General features: G+C 35.0%; 1 protein-coding gene across 1 annotated transcript in view; it reads left to right on the plus strand.

Moving 5' to 3' along the window:
* The window catches only part of svep1 (sushi, von Willebrand factor type A, EGF and pentraxin domain containing 1), a 170136-nt gene that overhangs the window by 117559 nt on the left and 29670 nt on the right, over nt 1–22907 (plus strand). The window contains exons 29-40 of the mRNA XM_012953387.3: nt 3813–3936; nt 4541–4711; nt 5259–5432; nt 6093–6212; nt 7053–7229; nt 11133–11217; nt 14039–14230; nt 15651–15818; nt 16226–16898; nt 17566–20354; nt 21278–21503; nt 22597–22752. Of these exons, the coding sequence (XP_012808841.2) occupies nt 3813–3936; nt 4541–4711; nt 5259–5432; nt 6093–6212; nt 7053–7229; nt 11133–11217; nt 14039–14230; nt 15651–15818; nt 16226–16898; nt 17566–20354; nt 21278–21503; nt 22597–22752 (5055 nt within the window). The remainder of the gene's footprint in view (nt 1–3812; nt 3937–4540; nt 4712–5258; nt 5433–6092; nt 6213–7052; nt 7230–11132; nt 11218–14038; nt 14231–15650; nt 15819–16225; nt 16899–17565; nt 20355–21277; nt 21504–22596; nt 22753–22907) is intronic.

A 22907-nucleotide genomic window follows, 5' to 3' on the forward strand; every position in this document is an offset into this window, starting at 1 on the left:
GCAAATGAGAACAAGTCAGCCTCGAAAGGTTTGCCTTAATATTATATATAGATTGTTCTACAAAAACCATTTAGAGGAGCACTGCCTATTATATAATTTAAATGAAAGGTTTAATCACGCAATTTACCGGCAAGTTTACTATTGAAGCCACACCACCTTGCTTCTGGTCCCTGTATTCTTCACTGCTGCTTAGGTTTATGTGCGTGCCCAATAAAGCAAAACCTTTAGGTTTCTAAGCCCCAATTCTGCTTTACTGCACATGTGCACTACCCAGGGCAGCAGCAAAAATTGCATAGTCAGATGCAATGGTCTAATATACATTTCATTAGAAAATATTTATAGATTTAAAATGATTTATAAATGTGATGGTTGAAAGTAGTGTGTGTTTATCTCTTAAAAACCATGTTACATGAGTCAGGGTCTTTTTTTTTAGGTCTTTCTAATGTCTTTCTTGTCTAATCATCTGGCTTGCTTTGTTGTTTCAGGAGTCAGATCCAGGAATTCAAAGAATATAATTAGACATGTATTGCTCTTAATAGCAGTTACATTTTCAAATAACTCTGGGTGGAGGACACATTTGTGATAGACTAGTGCCAGATAGGGCTATTTCAGTGCTTACTTCCTGTAGGAAATTTACCCAAACTGTAATATACAGTCTTTTATGTTTGGTGAGGAACTTGGCTACAAGAAGCTTTATGTCATTCTAACAATGATGTATAAGACAAATGGCCAGACAAGTGAACATTTGCTCACAAATCATTTAGAAATTAACTAATCTATCTGAACCCACTAGAAAGCCAGCTGTGTTATTGTCCATATTGTGGCGGAATTTTTCCTCTATTATTCTTCCCACAAAGTAAAATGCAGAATGCAACTTTCCCTAGTGCTAGAGCAAGCTAGCAATTTCTGTTAATTTATAATTTTAGAGAATAAATTATGAGGCCATAGATTGTTGTTTACTTTCCTAACCTGTCTATTTTGTACGTAAGTCAGTCAATGAGATGTATATATGTGCCTGAACTAAAGTAGCTGCTATAAATTATAAAAGAGTACAAAAAAACCTAGACATTGTACAACAAAATGTTTGTGTCGCAGAGAAGATTTATATATAGCTAATAAAAAAACACTATTCTATACTATTCTATTCTTTCTCTAATGGAGATTTTATCTTAGTCTAGAGATTAATTACGTGTCCATATTGCTACGTGTCTCTTACTAAATACCTCCTGGCTTGAAAAGTGGTGTCTGACATGACTGTTGAATAAGTTGGCAGTGGCAAATAACACATTTAGAAAAACAAACAAACTCAACTGAAACGTGAATATAGCTTGTAGAGAGAGGCAAAAATGATACACTAGTATGGCACTAGCCATTATTTAGAAAATAACCATTTGAGGATCTTAAAGGTAAAATAAATGGGGGCTACACTCTACTTGTAAAAATGATATGCTCTTTTTAATAGTGTAATCCCACCATATAACAAAACTCTCCTTTCCACTCTTAGAATCTTTCATTTCAGGCTAACACATGATTGAAGGCTTCCATCTGTATGGACACTATTAGCTGCCAAGAGACCACTGAACCGAGGGGAAACACAATTGGAAAAATATAATAAACTGCAGCTATTTTGTTCATAGTGTGGGGATGACTCAGAGTATGTAGGAAGCACATAATAAATGTGTCTCTCTAAATGTGTTAATGCTGACACAATGTTACTTGTTTATGATACAAATTTAGAGGAGTTTATTGCACTAGAGTTCTTACAGGCTCATCCTCCTTCTATAATTATATGTCATCTATAAACTGTCTTCCATTTACCTTCCATCAAAAACATGATTATGTATAAATATTACATGTGCTGCAATACAGCATCTATGGCAGTAATTGTACATCAATACCAATTCTAAAAGCCATCTAATTTTATCTTTCCCTTTGATTTGCAGTTGCCGAGGTAAGAGGGCAATTAAACGCCCTTCTAGTTTAGGGGTTATTGTGAATGCAAATGAGGCACGAGTGCTATTTAATGGATCAATGCTCATAAAACAAATTTACATAATCTATGAATTCTCTTGTAAGGCTACATTGTTGTTGAAAAATATCGGTAGCAGTAAATTAATAGGCATTTGTTCAGGCTAGATTTTAACAAGCCTGCTCTGATGTCTTACTTATTTAATTGCAAACATGTTGTAACAAAATCACAGGGACAGAATAAACATCAGCCAACTCTAATGCAAGCATTAGAGCATCAGTATTGAACAAAGTCTGGTTTAAACAGTGTACAGCATAATAATAATACCAAAAATAAGCCTCAGAGTCTTAAGGGCTCTGGCACACGGGGAGAAATCGGGGGGAAATCGCGCTGCCGCGTGTGCCATCCCGCCGGCGACTTACATGTTCGCCGGTGGGATGGCGGGTCATGGCAACTCGGGGAGATTAGTCGCCCGCGAACAGGGAGTTTTGTCGCGGGCGACTAATCTCCCCGTGTGCCAGAGCCCTTAAAAGGAATTATCAGATAAATGAGAAACTCTCAATGAATTAAAAATTTGTTTAGATAAACTGTAAAATCACTGAGTAGGACAGTAGATGTTTATAGACTAACTGGGAGGCGTAAGGGCAACGGCAGGAGAGAATATGCATATACTGTAGTTGTTCAAAAGAGCCATTAGTTTGAAAATATAAAGGGCATATTTACAAAGCCATATATCTTATAAATGCATTAGATGGCTTTTCCCTAGCTGCTTCTATTCATGATTCAACAAAGAGATGAGGCCTGAATGTGTATAGGATCAAAGTAAGACAAAACTTAAGGGACACAAAAGGGTTATATGTAAAAGTGTTTACATATAACCCTTTAGCTTTGGCTTTGTTCTTCCCATGGAATAACTCATTAAAAAAGAAGAAGAGGGAAGGAGAGGAGTGGATTCTGGTTGATTGCCCCCCATCTCCTGCAAATCTTGGAAGTTAGCAATTTGCAGCTCTAAATATGCCCCAAGTAGATGAACATTATAGAGCCTATACAGATACATGCAAGTGAAAAGGAAGCACAGGGCAATTTATGGGATCATATATTTTAATATACAGTATATACTCATAAATGTAATGTTTACCTGGACTTTGTTTAACTGTACAGCTCAGGATGGCCAAATTGTAGAAAAGTGTTACACTGGATATTGGCTCTTTAACTATCAGTGTAATAATTGAGGTTGCAATGAATCAGAGCCACAAATTAGTAAAAATACAGATGGAGAACTCTGAGAGCTCCTAAGAGTCTGACCCAGTACTCTGTCAGGCCTGTTAGATGCATGCAATAATGCAAATATCAATATTAATTCAGATGTAAATGCATCTGTGGTATTACTGTATGCCAATGGTGACACAATTGTTCATGGCTCAAGAATGTTGATCCAAAATTTGATTAGGATAAAACTAAGGGTAAAGATTGTCACCACTGATTAAATGCCAAGGTTTCTTGACCAAGAGAATAGGCTCCTAGGATGGCATCAGAGATATCCTGGGGTTGCCATTCACAAAGATTTGTTGCAGATAAATAATCTCTCATTTCCTCTATGTATGAGGTAAATCTACACATTCTTCAGCCACATAAATATAGATTTTTAAAATTACATATGTGTTGTCTGAAAGATTCCAACATTAGCATTATGTGTTTGTGCCTTTTCTTGCTTGTTTGCCTTGAAGGTAAATACGCAGGCTAACTTACTATGTTCTGAGACAGATTAAAAAAGTATATTGCACTGCTGACATTTTGAACATTTAAATGATACATCCTAATTCAATTAATATCACTGTATTAGATAAAATCCTTAGCTATTTCATGCCCAGTTGAACTTCAGAAGGGAAATGTACTGGCCTGGGCTGATTTCCTACCTGGTGTCGTTGGGAGAGTGAAGGTGGATCATAAAAGCAAGTTCTGTGCAGGTAATAATGCTTTTGCTCTCTACTGGATTTCTGGACTACATCTCCTTTTATGGGGATGGTGGATTTTTTTAGTTCAACAGCTGAAGGGCCTTCAACCGACATACATTATCTTTCTGAAAAAGAAATAGCTACACTAAAACATGGAACTTTGTACCCTCAAACATAATTTCAAACATTAGTACAGGTATGGGACCTGTTATCCAGAATGCTCGGGACCTGGGGTTTTCCGGATAGGGGATCTTTCTGTAATTTGGACCTCCATAACTTAAGTCTGCTAAAAATCATATAAATATTGAATAAACCCAATAGGATTGTTTTGCCTCCAATAAGGATTAATTGTATCTTAGTTAGGATCAAGTACAAGGTACTGTTTTATTATTACAGAGAAAAAGGGAATCATTTTTTATTACAATATTTTTTTATATACAATATTGTGCATGACATATACAGTATTTGTCCACATCATCACATGCAAAATATAAACCTGCTCAGGTAATGTAAATGAATGGTTAATGCTGCTTATTCTTAATCTATTGAAAATGTTGGCTTATACAATAAAATATTTTTTCACTTGGCTTATAATGTTTATGTTTGCTTATTACAGACTGCCCTGCTTTAGAGGGAACATCACCTCACTTGCATGCAACCAAGAGTGACCACAAACCCGGTTCAAAGATTAGCCTTTTCTGCAACCCCGGCTTTCAGATTGTGGGCAAACCTGAACGACAGTGTCTTAACCTTGGAGAGTGGGACCAGCCACTTCCACATTGTGAACGTTAGTATAGTAAATGCGAATTTAACATAGCAGGATCTTTTAAGACTGTGTGAATATGTGTGTCTGTGTAGGGGTGGTTGGAGCAGGAGGGACAATTTGGATGGGGAATCACCCCTTAATGTCTGGACCCATGAAGTGAGTTGGGTGATTGTGGCTCAGAATTTCAGCCAATTGCCTTTGAGATAAATTGTAATTAATGATGGTCATTTTATCTCCAGAAGAGCCAATAGGCAGCAAAAAGCCTGGAATAACTGCATGTGTCATTGCTTGAGGGTGAAAAGGCCAATGTGAATAAATCCCACAAGTGGGATTTAAAAAAAAAATAACATGTTAAAAAGTCCTCCCTTGACTTTGCAGTTGTGAAGGAGTTAGCAGCAATAGAACAATATGTTCTTCTAGGACAATGCACTTAGTTGCATAATGTATTTAGAAAGTGTGTCTTATCAGCTGGTACTGGAAGCCTGTTATTGTGTTTCTCTTTTTTATGCAATTTGATTAATAACAGTGTGCCATTTCTTTTTTCTTTTGTACATATTTCTTAATTAAGGGATCAGTTGTGGAAAACCGCCTCGTCTGGAAAATGGCTTTTATAATGCTGAAGACTTGTTTGCTGGCAGTACAGTAACGTACCAGTGTAATATTGGTTACTACTTGTTAGGAGACTCAAGAATGTTCTGTACAGACAATGGTAGCTGGAATGGGATCTCTCCATCGTGCCTAGGTATGTTTTCCAAAGAACACCCATCTCAGCATTGAAAATGTAGTCAAACCCCCATATTTAATAAAAGTCACTGTGTTTGCTCAGGAGTAGTAACCCATAACAACTAGTAAGATGTTGGCTTTTAAACCAGACCAGAATATTCTACCAGCTGATTTGTTGCTATGGGTTACTGCTCCTGGGCAAACTTAGTGCCTTTTATTAAATAACCACCTAAAGATTGCCCCCCCTTCTTGAAAAGTTGCATTCTGTCCTCAAAAGAAATTGGATGCTAATTTAAATTACAATGATAGGGAATGAAACCACTTTAAATACATGATGTTAACTATAATGGGCAAATCAATCACATTTCCATTATACTTAACTTACACTTTAATTAACCTAAGTGTACCCTCACAATCAAATGTGTATTTTACCTATTGAAATATGTTTGTATGGTTGTACACATCTTCATTATATCTGCTGTTTATTACAACTGTGTTTCAGCTGCAAAGTCTTATTTCTTCCCTATTGACCTTAATTCATAGACACAGAGTAAAATGTCTGTATTCGCTCTGTAAGTGTGCAAATACCTATTGTTATAAATGTAATAAATAACATGTTTTTATAGTCGAAGTGTTGTTAAGTCAATGTACTTTGATTGTATTTTTTTTTTTTTTGTAGATGTTGATGAATGTGAAATAGGGTCTGATTGTGATGAGCATGCTTCCTGCATGAATACCAATGGATCTTACATATGTACTTGTATCCCTCCATACCATGGTGATGGAAAGAAATGTTTAGGTAAATGTGGTATATAAAGGTGTACAGGTGTTTCAAAATTGAACTTAAATATTATTTATTAAAAATTAATCTTGCTGGCTGCACTTAAAAGTAAAAATAAAAAATTCTTGTGTGAAAGTGTATATTTTTGCCAGCCTTCTTTACATTCCGGGTAGTGATGAGCGAATTTTTTCGTGAGGCATGGATTCGCAGCGAATTTCCGCATTTCGGCATTGGCAAATGGTTTAGCGAAACTTCTGTAAAAACTTGCCGCGGAAAAATTCTTTGCGAGGAATTTTTTTTTGTTGCGCGTAAAATTGACTTTCAGGGAAGAAGCTTGTTTTAATTGCTGTTTATGTCCCTAAGAGGACCATAATGATCAAAAGACCTTTGTGATACTGCCGTGCCCCATCTATTGCTGGCGATATAGGCATGGATAGTTGTTGAACTTTTTTTTTAATCATTCAGATTGAGTTTGAGCCAGCACAGCAATATTTTATAAGACAAAATAACTCTAATTAAGAAGTAAGTTTTGTTGGGAAACATTTTCAATACTGTAACATTATTAAAATCAATTATAAACAACTATTTAATTGCAGTCATGCAGAAAATTAAAATTGTTATAACAATATTTGTACTAACCCCTTATCTGAATTCAGAAACATCTTAACTGGCTAGACTAAATTCCCTGTGCTACTTCCTTAAATTAGAATGCAATATATCCTCATATGTCTACTAAAATCTCAAATTATGTTGTCATTTTTATATTTGTATTATAACATCTACAGTATTCTGCACTGCAAAATTGCATCTAAAAAGGGCAGTGTCATTTTATTGTGTTTATTTTGTAAAACATTACAGAGCCTGTAAAGTGTAAAGATCCTGGAGAGATCGAAAATGGCAACTATTCCGGAAACCATTTTGGTGTTGGAAGCCAGCTGATGTTTTCATGCCATGAAGGATATGATTTGATTGGTTTAGTGAAGGTGACATGTTTAGAATCTGGTGAATGGGATGATGCCTTACCGTACTGCCAAGGTACAGAACACTTTTAAAGGTGAAAAGCTTATGGGCAAGTACTGTCATTGCATTAAAGTTAAGAATCTATTATTTGTCAGTTTACAGACTGACCCATCTCTTTTAAAAAAGATGTAAAGTATAACTAAATTACAGATATAAGTTTAGTGAGACAAACTAGTGTTATAATAGTGGAAAATGTTAACATTAATTGAATACGCTGTCAATAAAGCTGTAACAATATCACCCAGGAAATTCATAAATTATAGTTGGTAATAATGATGTGTTATAAAAAATAATGCCTCTCTTCTAAAATGAATGTCTTGTCTGCCCAACCACCTTCACCTGTCAGGGGATAATTCAGATTTTGATATAAAATCTTCTGGAGGCCTGCAGGATTGACACATCTGAGTCACGGAACCCAGTGTTCCATGACTGATAAAAAAAAAGGATAAGACTACAAGATAAGAGATTATTTTCCATCAAACAGACTAGTAGTACAAATGTCTTAACTTTGTCCTAAAATACAAATGTGGAAAAGGTACTCCTTTACTAAAAAATGATCACATTATTCAGGTGAGTGTCATGTGTTTACACTAAAAAGACTGGCTGTAATATGAAACTACAGATAGCCTCACTTACATAGGAGTCATCACAAACTATCACTCTGTGTCACAATATATCACCTTTTCCTTTATGCCCATTTCATTGTCAGTTCAAGCAGGTACACTTCAGTCTGATGTATGAGACAAGGACTATAATTCCTATTTATCAAGCTCTATAAAAGTTCTTTATGAACATTTCTAAAAGTTATTTCTTGAAATAGAAAATATGAGAAAATGGAGTAATAATTTCATATCACCACTTTGGCCTATTGTATCAGCTACTATGAAACAAAAAATCAAGCCACCTTACAGTAGATTAAATCAATTTTAGTGGGAAATGTATGCACTTCTGTGTGTTCTAGCACTCCTAACCCCATTGTATTACCCAAAACTTTTATCTTGTAGCCAGAGGAATATTGAATAATGTTTTCCATATCTGTTAGATTTTTCCAGGAAAATGGTCATCTTAAAAAATCATAGGAAATATGTCTCATAACAGTATAGACTTTATACAGGTAAAAATAATTGAAAAAACTGTAAAATGCTACAAAAACTTCTCTGAAAAATATTAAATAATGCATGTACAAACTATAAAAACTATTTCTGTAAAATTATACCAGCATACACTATGATAAACAATAATGCAATTTTTTGTCTGATTTTATTTGCCTATGCTACAAATCTTTACAAAGCTTTGTAAATACTGGAAAATCAAAGCTTTGTAAATTCTGGAAAATCAAAGCTCCAGAATCTAGAGGAGCAAAGTGTTCGCTAAACCATGGTCCTTAATTTTCCATGTTGCTTCTTTGACACCTGGCATAGTACCAATTTGGCAAATTAGTAATGTGATTCCAATGTTTAAAAAGGGATTTGGCTCTCATCCAGAAATCCATAACCAAAAATGAGTCCCCATTAGATATAGATTGGGTGTCCATGATCCCCTAAATAATGTGACATCAACTAAACATAGTGATTAAAAAGTGGAAACAAAAATCTCCCAGTATTTAAACAGCCTCAAATTATGCCCAGGATAAACCACCTAATTTTCGTCCTAACATGTCATCAAGACACAGAAACTATGATAGACCCAATAAACTGGAATTTGGCCTTCTCTTTTATATTAGCGAAAAGCGATAACTAAATAGACCAGACTGTTGGAATCGAGTGCGAAAGTCATGCATTGCTGGTATCTTATTCCAAAAGAATGAACCAAAATTTATCCACATCTGGTGGGAATGCCCAAAATTCACATCATATTGGTCTCATGTCTTTAGCTTAAAGGTTAGGTTTTAAGGACTTCATGAGCAAGGGCACTTTTCAAATTTTCAAATTGTTTAAACTCACCACTGAACTCCCCCTAACCAAGCTAGAGCATGTGTGCAACAAAAATCCAGAGCCCTGCACATGAACTTTGTAATCCCTTTATTCTTGACTTCAAGGTAAAGAACACTAGCTAATGTTTCATATTTGAAAACTGGGGAAGGTGTATTTGGCAAGTGGATAAGATACCTTGCCTTTTTCTTAGCTAATACAACTAAATGTATTCTGCCACAGAAGGCAACAACTGCTCTCCTTAACTTGGACATGATGTATCTGAATTTTCATAACATACTTCTAGCACGTAATATATTTTAAGTTGCAAGACTTCTTTTTAACATTGGAAACAAGAAACCATCCTCCACCAAATGGAACCAAAATGGTCAGCATGGTCTACTACAATTCAGGGCTCCCAAAATAAGGCGCCAGCTAAGACTTAGACTTATTAAGATTGTTGGTATTAAAGTTTTACACTTTTTTCTGCCCTAAGGGGCACATTTACTATTACTTGAGCTCTTCTTGTGGAAAAACACCCATTTTTTTCCTTTTAATATCAGATCAATATCTGGCAGCAAGCAGAAGTAATCGGAACTCACATGTGTATTCTATAAACAAGTGCTCCAGCCTGGAGGCTCAAGCAACAGTAAACGTCTCTAGTTGTAGTCTTATTGCAAAAATACAATAAAGTAGCAATGCTATGCTAATGTATAGCAGTAAAAAAACATGGGTGGAATAAGTCGGTATCTTTATTCTCTCTAATCTTTTTTGGACATTTCTATTTCTGTTATTTTTTCTTTTTGTTTTATAGCTTTGTTAAATGATTACATGGATGCTGATTCATTCTCTTTTTTAATTCTATAAGTGAAAATCTCAAAATTCAAAATAAATAAACAATAACTAGTTATAACCAATTTTTGGGTAATAAAGCTAATTCTGCAATATAACTTGAATTCCCTAAGAAAAAAAGCTTAAGAACCACTGCTCCGGGCCATCTGTCTTTGGAAAGATTTTAGAAGGTCTATTAATAGATAAGATACCAGACTGCATGTCATATCACAATAATATGCCAGAAAAATATAATTGCCTTCTTCAAGGAGATTAACAGAAAAGTAAACTTTGGGGACTGAAGGAAATGTGATTTACTTAGATGTTGCTAAAATATTTGATACAACACCACATAGAAGGCTACTGAATAGGATAATGAACAATTTGTATTTAGACAGAGCTGGCTCAAAGATAGATTACAAAGAGTAGTTATAAACAAAATATATTCTAGTTGAACCAATGATGATAGTGAAGTACCTCAGGGGTCTGTCCTTGTCCCTTTGTATTGTAACTTATTCAGAATGACCTTGAGATTGGCAGTGTAAGTACTGTTTCTGTGTTTGCTGATGATATTAAATCTGCATGCAAGATGTTTCCACTTTGCAGAAAATTACAATTAATTGGGCAAATTGGCAAATTAGGCTCAACACTGATTGAGGCTAAGGTTATGCACTCAGGCAAAAATAACATGAATGCTAGTTTTACTCTAAAGGGAAATTGTTTTGGGGCCTTCTTAATTGAAAAGCAACTCAAGGCAGTTTCAGTAAGTGTGTGTGTATATATATCAGGGATAGAGAAGCACAGTTTGTCAGAATGGTTAGAATATTTTGGCCTAATGTAATGCTAAAATAGTTTATTGAATAGTTGACTTCATGGACAGTTATCTATTGAATTGTGGACTTCATGGACAGTTATCTGTTTTAAACCAGGAATTATGTTGTAATTACATAGCTCCTTGATCATTGAGTTAAAAGGTAAGCAAACAGGATACTTAATAAAATGACCCATTTATGTTACAAAATTATACAAATAGCCCATTTTCACAAATAATGCATTTTTGTACACAACATTTTTGAATATTGGAATTCTTTAAATAAATGCAGCTGAATGTATTTTTCTCTTGAAATCTGTAGAAAATATTCAACAAAGTGACACTTTTCTACTTTGTTTTTTATAGCTGTGTCTTGTGGGAAAGTACCTGCTCCAAACAATGGCGAGATTTTGGGCTCCAACTTTACATTTGGTGAAATTGTTACTTTCAGGTAAAATCATTTTAAGCTGACATTATCCTAACTATTATTGGTTTAAAATATAATAATGCTTTTTACGTAATTTTGACAAATATTACATATTATTACATTCCCATGTCAGATGCTTTAGCTTTATAATTTATTGCATGCTAAAATCTTATCACCAAAGGTCAATGTTTTGTCAGCTGGGTCTGAGAAGATTTGGGCAGATTGTGGGCAGAAATAGTAGGGGGATAATTTGCTTAAAAAGATCAAACTCAAAAGTCAAATTTTATAATTAAAATAAATGCAAAAGATATAACTCTTTCACGAAAATCTTTAATTCTGGTAGTTATTTTTAAGTAACTGAAGGCAATGGAAAAAAATGTAGCAATGTAACATAAATATGTTATTTTCTCTAAAAACTGTCTTTTGGATGTATGACATTTTTCTATTATTTGTATTAATCATTTTTCCATTATTAGTAGTACAGCTATGGGACCTGTTATCCAGAATGCTCAGGACCTGGGGTTTTATGGATAAGGGATTTTTCTGTAATTTGGATCTCCATAACTTAAGTCTGCTAAAAATCATTTTAATACAGGTATGGAATCTCTTATGCGGACACCCGTTATCCAGAAAATTCTGGATTACGGCAAGGCCATCTCCCATAGACTAATTAATTCTAATTTTCAAAAATGATTTATTTTTTCTCTGTAATAATAAAACAGTACCTTGTACTTGACCCCAACTAAAATATAATTAATCCTTATTGGATGCAAAACAATCCTATTGGGTTTTTAGCAGATTCAAGTTAAGGAGGTCCAAATTATGGAAAGATCCCTTATCCGGAAAACCCCTGGTCCTGAGCATTCTGGATAACAGGCCCCATACCTGTATTGAATAAACCCAATAGGCTTGTTTTGCCTCCAATAAGGATTAATTATATCTCAGTTGGGATCAAGTACAAGGTATTGGTTTATTATTACAGAGAAAAAGGAAATAATTTTTAAAAATTAGAATTATTTGCTTATAATGGAGTCTATGGGAGATAGTCTTTCCATAATTCTGAACTTCCTGCATAATGGGATTCTGGATAAGGGATCCTATACCTGTACTACTGTAGGAAATAAAAATGACTGGAAATGTTTACATCATACATGATATGCTTTTCCCTTGAAACTGCAGTAACAAAGGGAATTAAACATATATTATTTGTATGTAAAAAATGCATGCTGTTATGGGGCAGGTCGTGATGATATAACGAGTATTCAATTTTTTACGCAACAGATGGCTGAACACTGATACCAAAAACTGCAACAAAAACAACACAAGAAAGGACTTTCATATGCACAACATTGAAATAAATAATTCATCCTGCTGAACAAATATTGTTAATTTATTACTAGTACTTTAAATTCAACTGTTGCCGGTTTTTAATTTATTACTGGTACTTTAAATTCAGCTGATGTTTAGGTTATTTAAAGCTTTGTCTAAGTACTTGTTACCATATGTTTAAAGATAGATTTTATTATACTTGTAAATGAATCACGGCTGAATTGCAGCTGTTTTAAGTAATGGAATAAAGTAAAAGCTGTTACATTAATACCACTCAGGGATATTTGGTATAATAAAAATGTTTTTCTGTTATTTAAAGGGGAACTATTGTGAAAGTAAAAATGTAATAAAAGCTTCATGTCACTGAAATAAGAAATATTTGTAAATATGGTTGATTCAAAAATATAGGGCTTCTACTGTCTCCCTCACAGCAACCTGACTTTCTTCATTCAGGAGTTCGGAGTCAGATATTGATTAGGTCTAACACCTCGCCCCTGCACACCCCACACATGAGCGTGCGTGGTTTATGTCAGGAAAAAAAGGGGTAGTGATGAGTGGCACTGAGGAGTGGGTGACAAGGGGATCGTATGTTAGACTTAAGGGCCCAGACTAGGGGTAGGCAGAGGAGTTACATGTTTAGCACCCCCTTCTGTCCCACACTATGCAAGTGACTCTTCTGCCTACCCTCAGTTCTGGCCCTGTTTGGTGGGTGCTCCTTTTGCCTAGAAAATTTTTAAATCAAAATCTGACTGCAGAATCCTGTATGAAGGGAGAACAAAGAAAGACAGATGATTAGAGAGGGAGAGAGAAGAGTAACTTGATTATTTCAGAAACTGTGCAGAATTTTTAATTGATTATATTTAGAAAATCTATTATTTCAGTATGATGAAGCTTATATTAAATTTTAATTTTTGAAGTAGTTTCCCTTTATAAACAAACCATCTATCTCTCACATGTTGTATCTCACATCCTGTGCCAACTGAGTTGATCATAAAAGCTTATACAATATAGGGTTTTAAAAGGCCAGTATACTTTCATGTTTAAGTTCGATGAATAGGGCTTGTGCTGAAAATACTTTTTGCCTTTTGTTTTAATTAGGAAATCTGTATGTTTTTAAATCTCTTGAGCTGAACTGTGCAAGTAGAATAAAAATAAATAATGTTAGTTATTGTGTCCAGGACAAAACATGAAAGGGATTGTTAATCAAGTTACTCATCTACTGTACAAAGTAAAATTTACTAATAACGTTTTTGTGGTATTAGCTGGAATGCTGTATCTCTGAATTCCATGTCAGAATTTCCACCTATAATTTCATAGGAAAACATTCATATGGAATGTAGTCACTTGCATTTTTAATATAATATAGGGCTTCAGTTGCTGTTTTGCTTTGGCATATGGCATATTTGTTATATTTGATTTTAAAAGAACAACTCTGTACACAAGTAAGTCACAAGTAAAGAAGATGGAACTATTTATAATGTATATAACAGTTGTTTTTTTTAATTTAATTCTGCAGATGCAATGAAGGCTATACATTAATTGGTAATGAAGAAACAGTGTGTCTAGCTAATCGTTCATGGAGTCACGCGCTTCCTACTTGTGAATCAGTCACATGCTCCAAACCAAAAGAAATAGAAAATGGAATCTTTTCATTAAGTGGTTTAACATTTAATTCTACTGCATCATATGCATGCAAGACTGGATACAGGTAAACTCATTTGTCTTATTTAGTGCCATAAACAGTATGCAAAAATAAAAACTATATTTCTTTAAACACTGCTATCAGTGCACTGCATTATTGTGATGCCATTAACGTTAAAAGTGCATTCTATACACACAAGTCTGTAGTTGCTAGTGAATGATGCAGTGCAAATTGGGAACAAATACAGGTATAGGACCCGTTATCCAGAATGCTCGGGACCAAGGGTATTCCGGATAAAGGGTCTTTCCGTAATTTGGATCTCCATACCTTCAGTCTACTAAAAAATTAATAAAACATTAAACCCAATAGGACTGTTTTGCATCCAATAAGGATGAATTATATCTTAGTTGGGATCAATTACAAGGTACTGTTTTATTCTTACAGAGAAAAAAGAAATCCGTTTTAAAATTCTGAATAATTTGATTAAAATGGAGTCTATGGGAGACAGGCTTCCCGTAATTCGGAGCTTTCTGGATAACGGGTTTCCAGATAAGGGATCCCATACCTGTACTTTTAAAACTCACTTCTTTTAAATATATTTCCTACAAAGTACATAGTTTGGCTGAGTTCATGCCACATATAAAGTTTTAGAGCTAATATTAGAGGGCTCGTATGAAAAAGTTGTCATCAGCATAAAGAAATTCAACTTAATGAGAATTTTCACACAGAAAATACAAATGCTTTTTCATTAATTTAAAAAGAAAAGGTTTTAGAATAAATCTACTGCAGACAATATTTTAGAACATGTCCTTATTACTTGCAAGTAACAAAAGATAAATCACAGATGCTTTTTTTTTAAATTACAAAATTAGCTATATTTTGTATTTAAATTGAAAGGTGATGTGTAGGCAGCTTGCATTACAGGGGGGGCTATTAAAATATAAGCCTGTATATCTGTCTAAAAAAGATATGTCTAAAAAGAACCAAATTATAATTTTCTATTTAATTGGTATAGGTTTCTCTGAATGATTTTTTAAAATACATGCTATATCAGTTTGATAAAGTGCTGCATCCCATCTACACCATTTCCTCAGCTCCAAATTGAAAATAATTACATTTTTGTAATATATATGGAAAAAGGAAACATGTTTTTGTCTTTTTATTGAAAGTGTATACCCATGTGTCCTTGTTTTCATAGAAAAGGGATTGTTTATACATTACAGATTCTTTGTTAAGTATTTTATACTATGATATCACTTTATATAGTTTAATTTAGGATATTTAGAAATGATTTCAAGCCATTTATTTTATAAACCATCAAGTGTTGCCACTGCAGAGTTTTATCACAACTGATTGGTCAATAGAAATTGTAGCTTTGGTTGTTACAAATGTGGACCTTGGAAAGCAATGATTGTTTATCCTAGTATACATTCCTGTCATTAATGAAAAGATGTGATCATGCTTTGCGTGACAAATTTATTTTTAGTTTGCAGGGTCCTGCAACTTTGATTTGTGAAGCTTCAGGGAACTGGAGCAGTGAAGTTCCATCCTGTGACCTTGTCTCTTGTGGTCCTCCTCCACTTGTCAGAGATGCAGATGCCACTGGGGATAATTACACATATTCAAATATAATAACATACAAGTGCAAAGAAGGGTATGTAACTCTGAGTCTATTTGTTAACACACATTGTTGCCTGTATTTTTTATAGAAAAAAAACCGAGAAACTGAAACTGAGAGTAGCAAACCATCAAAGTACAAATCTGTTTAGAATTAATACACAAATGGAGGGCATGTAAGGGAATGCCCACAATCATAATAACAGAGATGGAAGCTTGGTGAAATTTTCAAATGGGTGAAAGAATTGTGGCAGATTCCATCTATATTTGCTTGTAATCCTTTTTTTGTTCAATTCCTTGTGTTTGATTTATAGTTTAATAGTCTATGCCACTTCTATTACTGTACAATACTATTCTAGACTCACTTCTTATTAATTTCATGTCTTTGTGTTTGCATTCTTCCACAATCTCTGCAATATTATGATTCTTTTGTTTTCATGACAGCTACACATTGGTTGGTCCAGATACTATAAACTGTTCGTCTTCTGGGAAATGGAGTGAACACATTCCGCAGTGCATGGCTGTCTCTTGCGATGAACCCCCAAATGTAGACTATGCCTCCTCACACAGCAGTCACCGTCTGTTTGGAGACACTGCATATTATTATTGCTCTGATGGGTATAGTATGGTTGATAATGCACAAATGTTGTGTAATACAGAGGGGAATTGGGTACCCCCTGATGGTAAAGAAATTCCCAACTGTATAGCTGATTTCTGCGAGAGGCCATCTTCAGTTGCACACAGCATCTTGGAATCTGTTAACAAAGCAAAATTTGTTTCTGGTTCAACGGTAAGCTTTAAGTGCATGGAAGGATTTGTCCTGAATACAACTGCAAGAATTGAATGTGTCCGTGGAGGACAGTGGATCCCTTCATCTTTAACTATCCAGTGCATACCAGTTCGCTGTGGAGAACCACCTAGCATCAAAAATGGCTATGTGAGTGGAACCAACTATAGCTTTGGTTCTGTGGTGGCTTACAGCTGTGACAAAGGCTACTATATTAAGGGAGAGAAAAAAAGGACATGTTTGGCATCAGGTGAATGGAGTGGCCGCTTGCCAGCCTGTCATCCAGGTTCTTGTGACGATCCACCTAAACTTGAAAATGGATTTGTAAAGGTGTGTGTGTCCACTTCTTTCTATCTAAATGTAGAGATATTAGAGTACATTTTATATTTCTTTTAAATGTCTTTTTTAAAGGGCAATATGTTTTCTTTAAGAAAAGTGTAAATGTTTTATAAAAAGCAAATTTGCTGCACCTTAAAATACATTTGTTAGTCTTTTAATTTTGGACATCAAATTAAAATACAAATTCATACTAAGAAATGACTTTACCTCTAGGGAGCTTCAACACACAGATATCCACTGAAATGGGGCAGGTATGGGGACTCTATATAAGAGGGCTTATTTACATCAGCAAGTGCAGTAAGCAAAGTGCTATTCTGAGTGCAATTGCCACATTTTTTCCCTACAATGCAGCGTTTCCCTCAGAATTCCACATTGCGGTTGCAAGGGGGGATGCACTTGATGCAATTGTGCTGCACCTGACACAATTGCATTCAATTTGGCAAAATCAACAACTTCATACACTTTTCCTTGTGTATTGGAAAAATTGCACAGAAGTCTGTCTAATTATCCATGCTAAAGAATCGTAATATGCTGTCAGTAGTTCACGATAATTAAGTATAAAATAATTTATTTAAAATATGTCTGTATGTTTTCGAACATTTTACATTTACAATGACAAAGCCTTAATAATATTTGATTTTATTATTTTGTTTTGCAGAGTAAAACTGGACTTTTGTATGAAAGCAAGGTTATTTACGCCTGTAACCCTGGATACAAGCTAGTTGGAAGTAATGTGAGGGTATGTCAGTTGAATCGTCATTGGTACAGTGAGTCACCACCAACATGTGTCCTGCTTACTTGTGAGAAGCCTCCTCCAGTTAAATATGGTTCCATGAAAGGAGAGAATTTTGAAGTTGGCTCAAAAGTTGAATTTTTTTGTGAGGATGGCTATGAACTCTCTGGTGATTTAAGTTGGACATGTCAAAAAAATGGAGAGTGGGACAAAAAGCAAACACCAACTTGTATGCCATCTAAATGTCAGGATCCACCACTGTATGAAAACCATCTAGTTCTGAAAGAAGTACCAAATGAAGTTGGAATTGTAAGATTTTCTTGTAAAGAAGGACATGTACTGGAAGGCTCTTCAGTGTTAAAATGCTTGCCTTCACAGCAATGGAATGATTCTTTCCCACTTTGCAAGCTTGTTTTCTGTTCTTCACCCCCTGAACTTGCCTATGGAGAACCAATTTCTGTCCCTTCTCTTTATTTTGGTAGTACAGTAAAATACACGTGTGTAGATGGATTTCTGCTAAAAGGAGAGTCTGTAATTACCTGCAATGCTTCTGGTATGTGGAGTCCAGATTTTCCAAACTGCAGTCCAATAGAGTGTCCACAACCTGAAGAAATTTTGAATGGGATTGTAGATGTTCAAGGACTTACCTTTCTTAGTGCAGCTCTTTACACTTGTAAGCCTGGGTATGAATTAATTGGAAACTCAACATTAATTTGTGGAGCTGATGGTTATTGGCAAGGTGGTAAGCCAATATGTAAGCCCATTAAGTGTTCAAAGGCCAAAGAAATACTGAATGGGAAATTTTCTTTCCAAAGTCTTAATTATGGACAAACAATTACCTATACATGCAACAGAGGATTTCGACTTGAAGGACAAAATGTACTAACCTGTTTGGAAACAGGAGAATGGAATTCCAACCCACCAATCTGCAAGGAGATAACTTGTGATCCCCCTCAGGGAATTGACAATGGTTTTGTAGAAGGGGCTGATTACAGTTACGGAGCAATGATTATTTTTAGTTGCATGCCAGGATTCCAATTGGTTGGTCTTGCCATGCAAACATGTGAAGAATCTGGCTGGTCCAGTTCTACTCCTGTGTGTCTGCATACAGATTGTGGACTGCCTCCCCATATTGATTTTGGACAATACACTATTGTTACATTTGAAGAAAAAATATTAACTGATGATGAATTAAAACACAGTATATTTGGTGTATCAAATATAATTTTATCTCCAACCACAACATCTAATACCTTAAAGACTGAGAATCATTCTGAAAATTCCCAGTTATCAGAATATTTGTATGGAACTAATGTTATATATTCTTGTAACAATGGCTATGAAATCTTAGGCATGTCGGTACTAACTTGCAAAGAGGATGGGACATGGAATGGTAGTGCTCCGGCATGTGCACCTATAGAATGCAGTATACCTACGGATCCTGAGAATGGTGTGATGCATTATACTGATAATACAATAGGTAGTTCTGTTCATTTTGAATGTAAACCAGGATATGAACTCAACGGTTCTGATAAAAGTATTTGCTTAGCAAATAAACAATGGAACAATGAAATACCAAAATGTGTTATTATATCATGCAAAACACCAAACAAAATTCTGCATGGATACACAGAAGTCTCAAATTACACATACATGAGTGTTATACATTACAAATGTGATAAAGGTTACCAGATATATGGCTTGTCCCAAAGAACATGTCAAATAAGTAAGCAGTGGGATGGGGAAGAACCTATTTGTGTTCCAGTTTCTTGTGGGCAGCCTCCAATGGTAATAAATGGTAAAGTGATAGGAAATGAATATACTTTTAGTAAAACCATTGAGTATGTATGTAATGAAGGTTACAGGCTCTATGGAGAAGAAATTAGAACATGCCTTGAAAATGGAAATTGGAGTGGTACAACACCATCTTGCCTAGCAATTACATGCAAAATCTCTACCACTGTCAATAATGGAGAAGTCACTGGAACAGAATGTGGAGTTGGCAAAGAAATACTTTATAGATGCAATCATGGCTATAAAATGCAAGGCACTCCAAAATTAACTTGTCTTAATGATGGCACATGGAATAGCAATGCTCCTCTTTGTGAACCAATTCATTGTGAACCCCCTGAAGATATTTCCAATGGATATCTAAACAGCTCCAATTTCAAATATAACGAGTACATTCATTATGTATGCTTTCCAGGTTATGAAATGCATGGAAGTTCAACAAGGCAATGCTTAGCCAATGGTGCTTGGAGTGGAAGTCCTCCCACATGTCTGCCTTGTGAGTGTCCCACACCTGTTGTTCAGAATGGAATTATGAGTGGGGATGATTTCACCTGTGGGCATTCGGTCAGTATTAAATGCCGTGAAGGTTTTAAACTCCTTGGTTCCTCTGAGTTAACATGTCAGTCTGCTGGAAAATGGAGCTCTGGGTTTCCTCATTGTGGAAAGGTTCCATGTGGCCCTCCGCCATCTATCCCAAATGCCTTTATTAATGGGAGTAGTTCAACAGATGAAGATGCTATCAGATATAACTGTGTTGCTGGCTATATTATGCAAGGAAAATCAGAGTTATTGTGTACTAAAGAAGGAGTATGGAGTAAACCCTATCCAAACTGCCAATTACTTTCTTGTGGATTACCGCCCAGTGTTTTAAATGCTGTCTTAATAGCTGATTCCTATACTTATGGAAGCACTGCCAATTATAGGTAAGATAGCAATTTTTTTTTCCTTTTACAATTATATTACCTGTACTAAAATTCTTACCTTTATTATGACATTATTCCCTTTACAAATTTACCTTATTTCATAAAAGACTAATTTCATTGTAATGGGGCCATTATAATATATGGAGTATTTATGTAATCCAAACTTTATTTACTTCTTTTAAAAACCCAGAACGCCTGATGCGTTTCGTGCATTGAAGCACTTAGTCATGGTCAATGCCTATGAAGTGCTTCAATGCACGAAACGCATCAGGTGTTCTGGGTTTTTAAAAGATGTAAATAAAGTTTGGATTTTTTTCAAGAGCCGTTTTCTTCTGAGATTTAAGCTTGCTCCCTTGGGCTACGGGTTCGGGGCTCCAAGCACCCGAACCAGATTTCGACATCAGTGAGTGTTTCTTTAGCAACGTGACATCTATTGTATGTGTGCCAGCTTTGAAAATATTCAGCGGGTCAACGTTTCCTTTAGGTAAAGGACTTGGGTTCTAGTTATGAATTCATTAACTTTGTGATTTCACGTATTTGCACACTACATATATAAAAGTGTTTTCTAATTAGATATTTGTCTGAAATTTTGTCTGTAATCCAACCTCACTTTAAAAATGTATAGTCTTCCCAACTTATCTATCAATTCTTTTTTTTGTCCCTCTTGTGTACATTCCCAAGGTAAAGACCTCCCTGTTATATCTGGATTTTCCACACGTCATTGCTGATCCTCTGCACGACATATCGGCATACACAATTAATCTGAGTTATAAACTGTGTGGCATGGTTTTATGAGCCATCAAGCTTCATTAGACTTATAATTCAATAAGGCAAATAATACTGATACTTGATAATTAAGTTAAAGTTATCACTATAAGAAAAAGGACATATTATGATACCAAAATGTAAGATTTATTTTACAGATGTCAAGATGGATATGTGATGCATCAAGATGTTTCTAGCAAAACTTGTTTGGAAGATGGATCTTGGTCTCCTGGGGATATTGTTTGTGTGCCTAAAAAATGTTTATTGCAATCCACTCTAATACAAATAAAGAATGATGAAACAGAATATGATATCAATAAAACAATAACAATTGTGTGTAAAGAAGGTTATACATTAACTGGACCAAGCACTTCAACATGTATGGTAAGATTCTTTGACACTGAAATAAAATTATGGTAAACTGCAGTGCAATAAAATGTAAGAAGAAATCATATTTTCTGATTAAATTGGTAGCTGACCATTACGTTAACTTATAGTGTATATTTTTGAATTATTTGCATTCCCCTTCTACCTCTTTCTAGATTGCATTTAAGATGCTGTGTGGTTGTTGGGGGTCATGGCATTTAAAAACGACTGCTTTGCAAGGCTGCAATTTTATTGTTATTGTTACTTCCTAATACGTAATACTTTTTTGTTCAGGCCCTGTCCTCTACATATTCCACTTTATCAAACCACTCTCTGATCCAAAAAAGCATGCGAATGCTAAGTATCCCTTTGAAATTATCATTTGTGTTAAACATAGCTCCAAAGATTCTCAGTGGAAAACCCAGTGAGCTAGCTTCAGCCATTAAGGTACAATATGCCATGGAAATTGAAAATTAAAAAGCAGAACATGACTTTGGACCCCTGATTATCACTACTGTGCATACCCCAATGTGCGGCTTGTAGAATCAATAATAGAAGACTTTTGGCCATGCCACTATTCACCCAGGCCACACCAACAACCAGCATTTATACTGTGCCATTTTCTTACTGTACAAAAAATACATTGTAAGGCATGATTGAACTCAGCACTAAATTTAGCTGCTACAGTCTTGTTAATTCCCAAATAGACTGACATTTAAATGACAGATGTGGTATTTTCTGCTTATGTTAAAGAAATCACGCCAGATATATAAATATACAATGTAAATTAAAAACATAATCACATAATGCACATTTAGCATCAACACTTTGAAAAACCCAGTGTGACAGTGTTTTGTACTGTATTTATTGGAAAGCAGTGTTGTATTCTTCAATACACTGAAACCTGTTCTGGTGGTTCTGACTACTTCTAAATATGTTGGGAATTTGTATTCACATATTCTAGGTATGTGCATAACATACTATTATGTGTCATCCTTACTGTTCTGATCATTATGGATCAGCAATCTTGCACCTTATAATACTATAATTCCAAGCAATAGAACATAATAAGCAAAAGTTATATATTTTCATAATACATTTTATTATTTAGAATGATGGTAACTGGATTCCTGAAGTTAACAACAACATTTGCACTCCTGTATCTTGTGGTGAACCAGCTGCTCCAGAACATGGGATAGTACTTGGGACAAGATATCTCTTCAAAGATTCAGTTTTGTATCAGTGCAATGCTGGATTTGAAATACATGTAAGTATACTCAATTGCTCTCTATAAATGATCACAAATTAAATCTAAACAAGGTAATTCCAAGTCCTGCTACAATCGGTAAAGTGTGGCTTCCAGTCTTTTGCTTTGTAGTTCACACTTATTTGTTGAGAGTGTAAATTCCATGGGAGGAAAAG

Source organism: Xenopus tropicalis, chromosome 1 (genome assembly GCF_000004195.4).
Source record: "Xenopus tropicalis strain Nigerian chromosome 1, UCB_Xtro_10.0, whole genome shotgun sequence".
NCBI lineage: Eukaryota > Metazoa > Chordata > Amphibia > Anura > Pipidae > Xenopus > Xenopus tropicalis.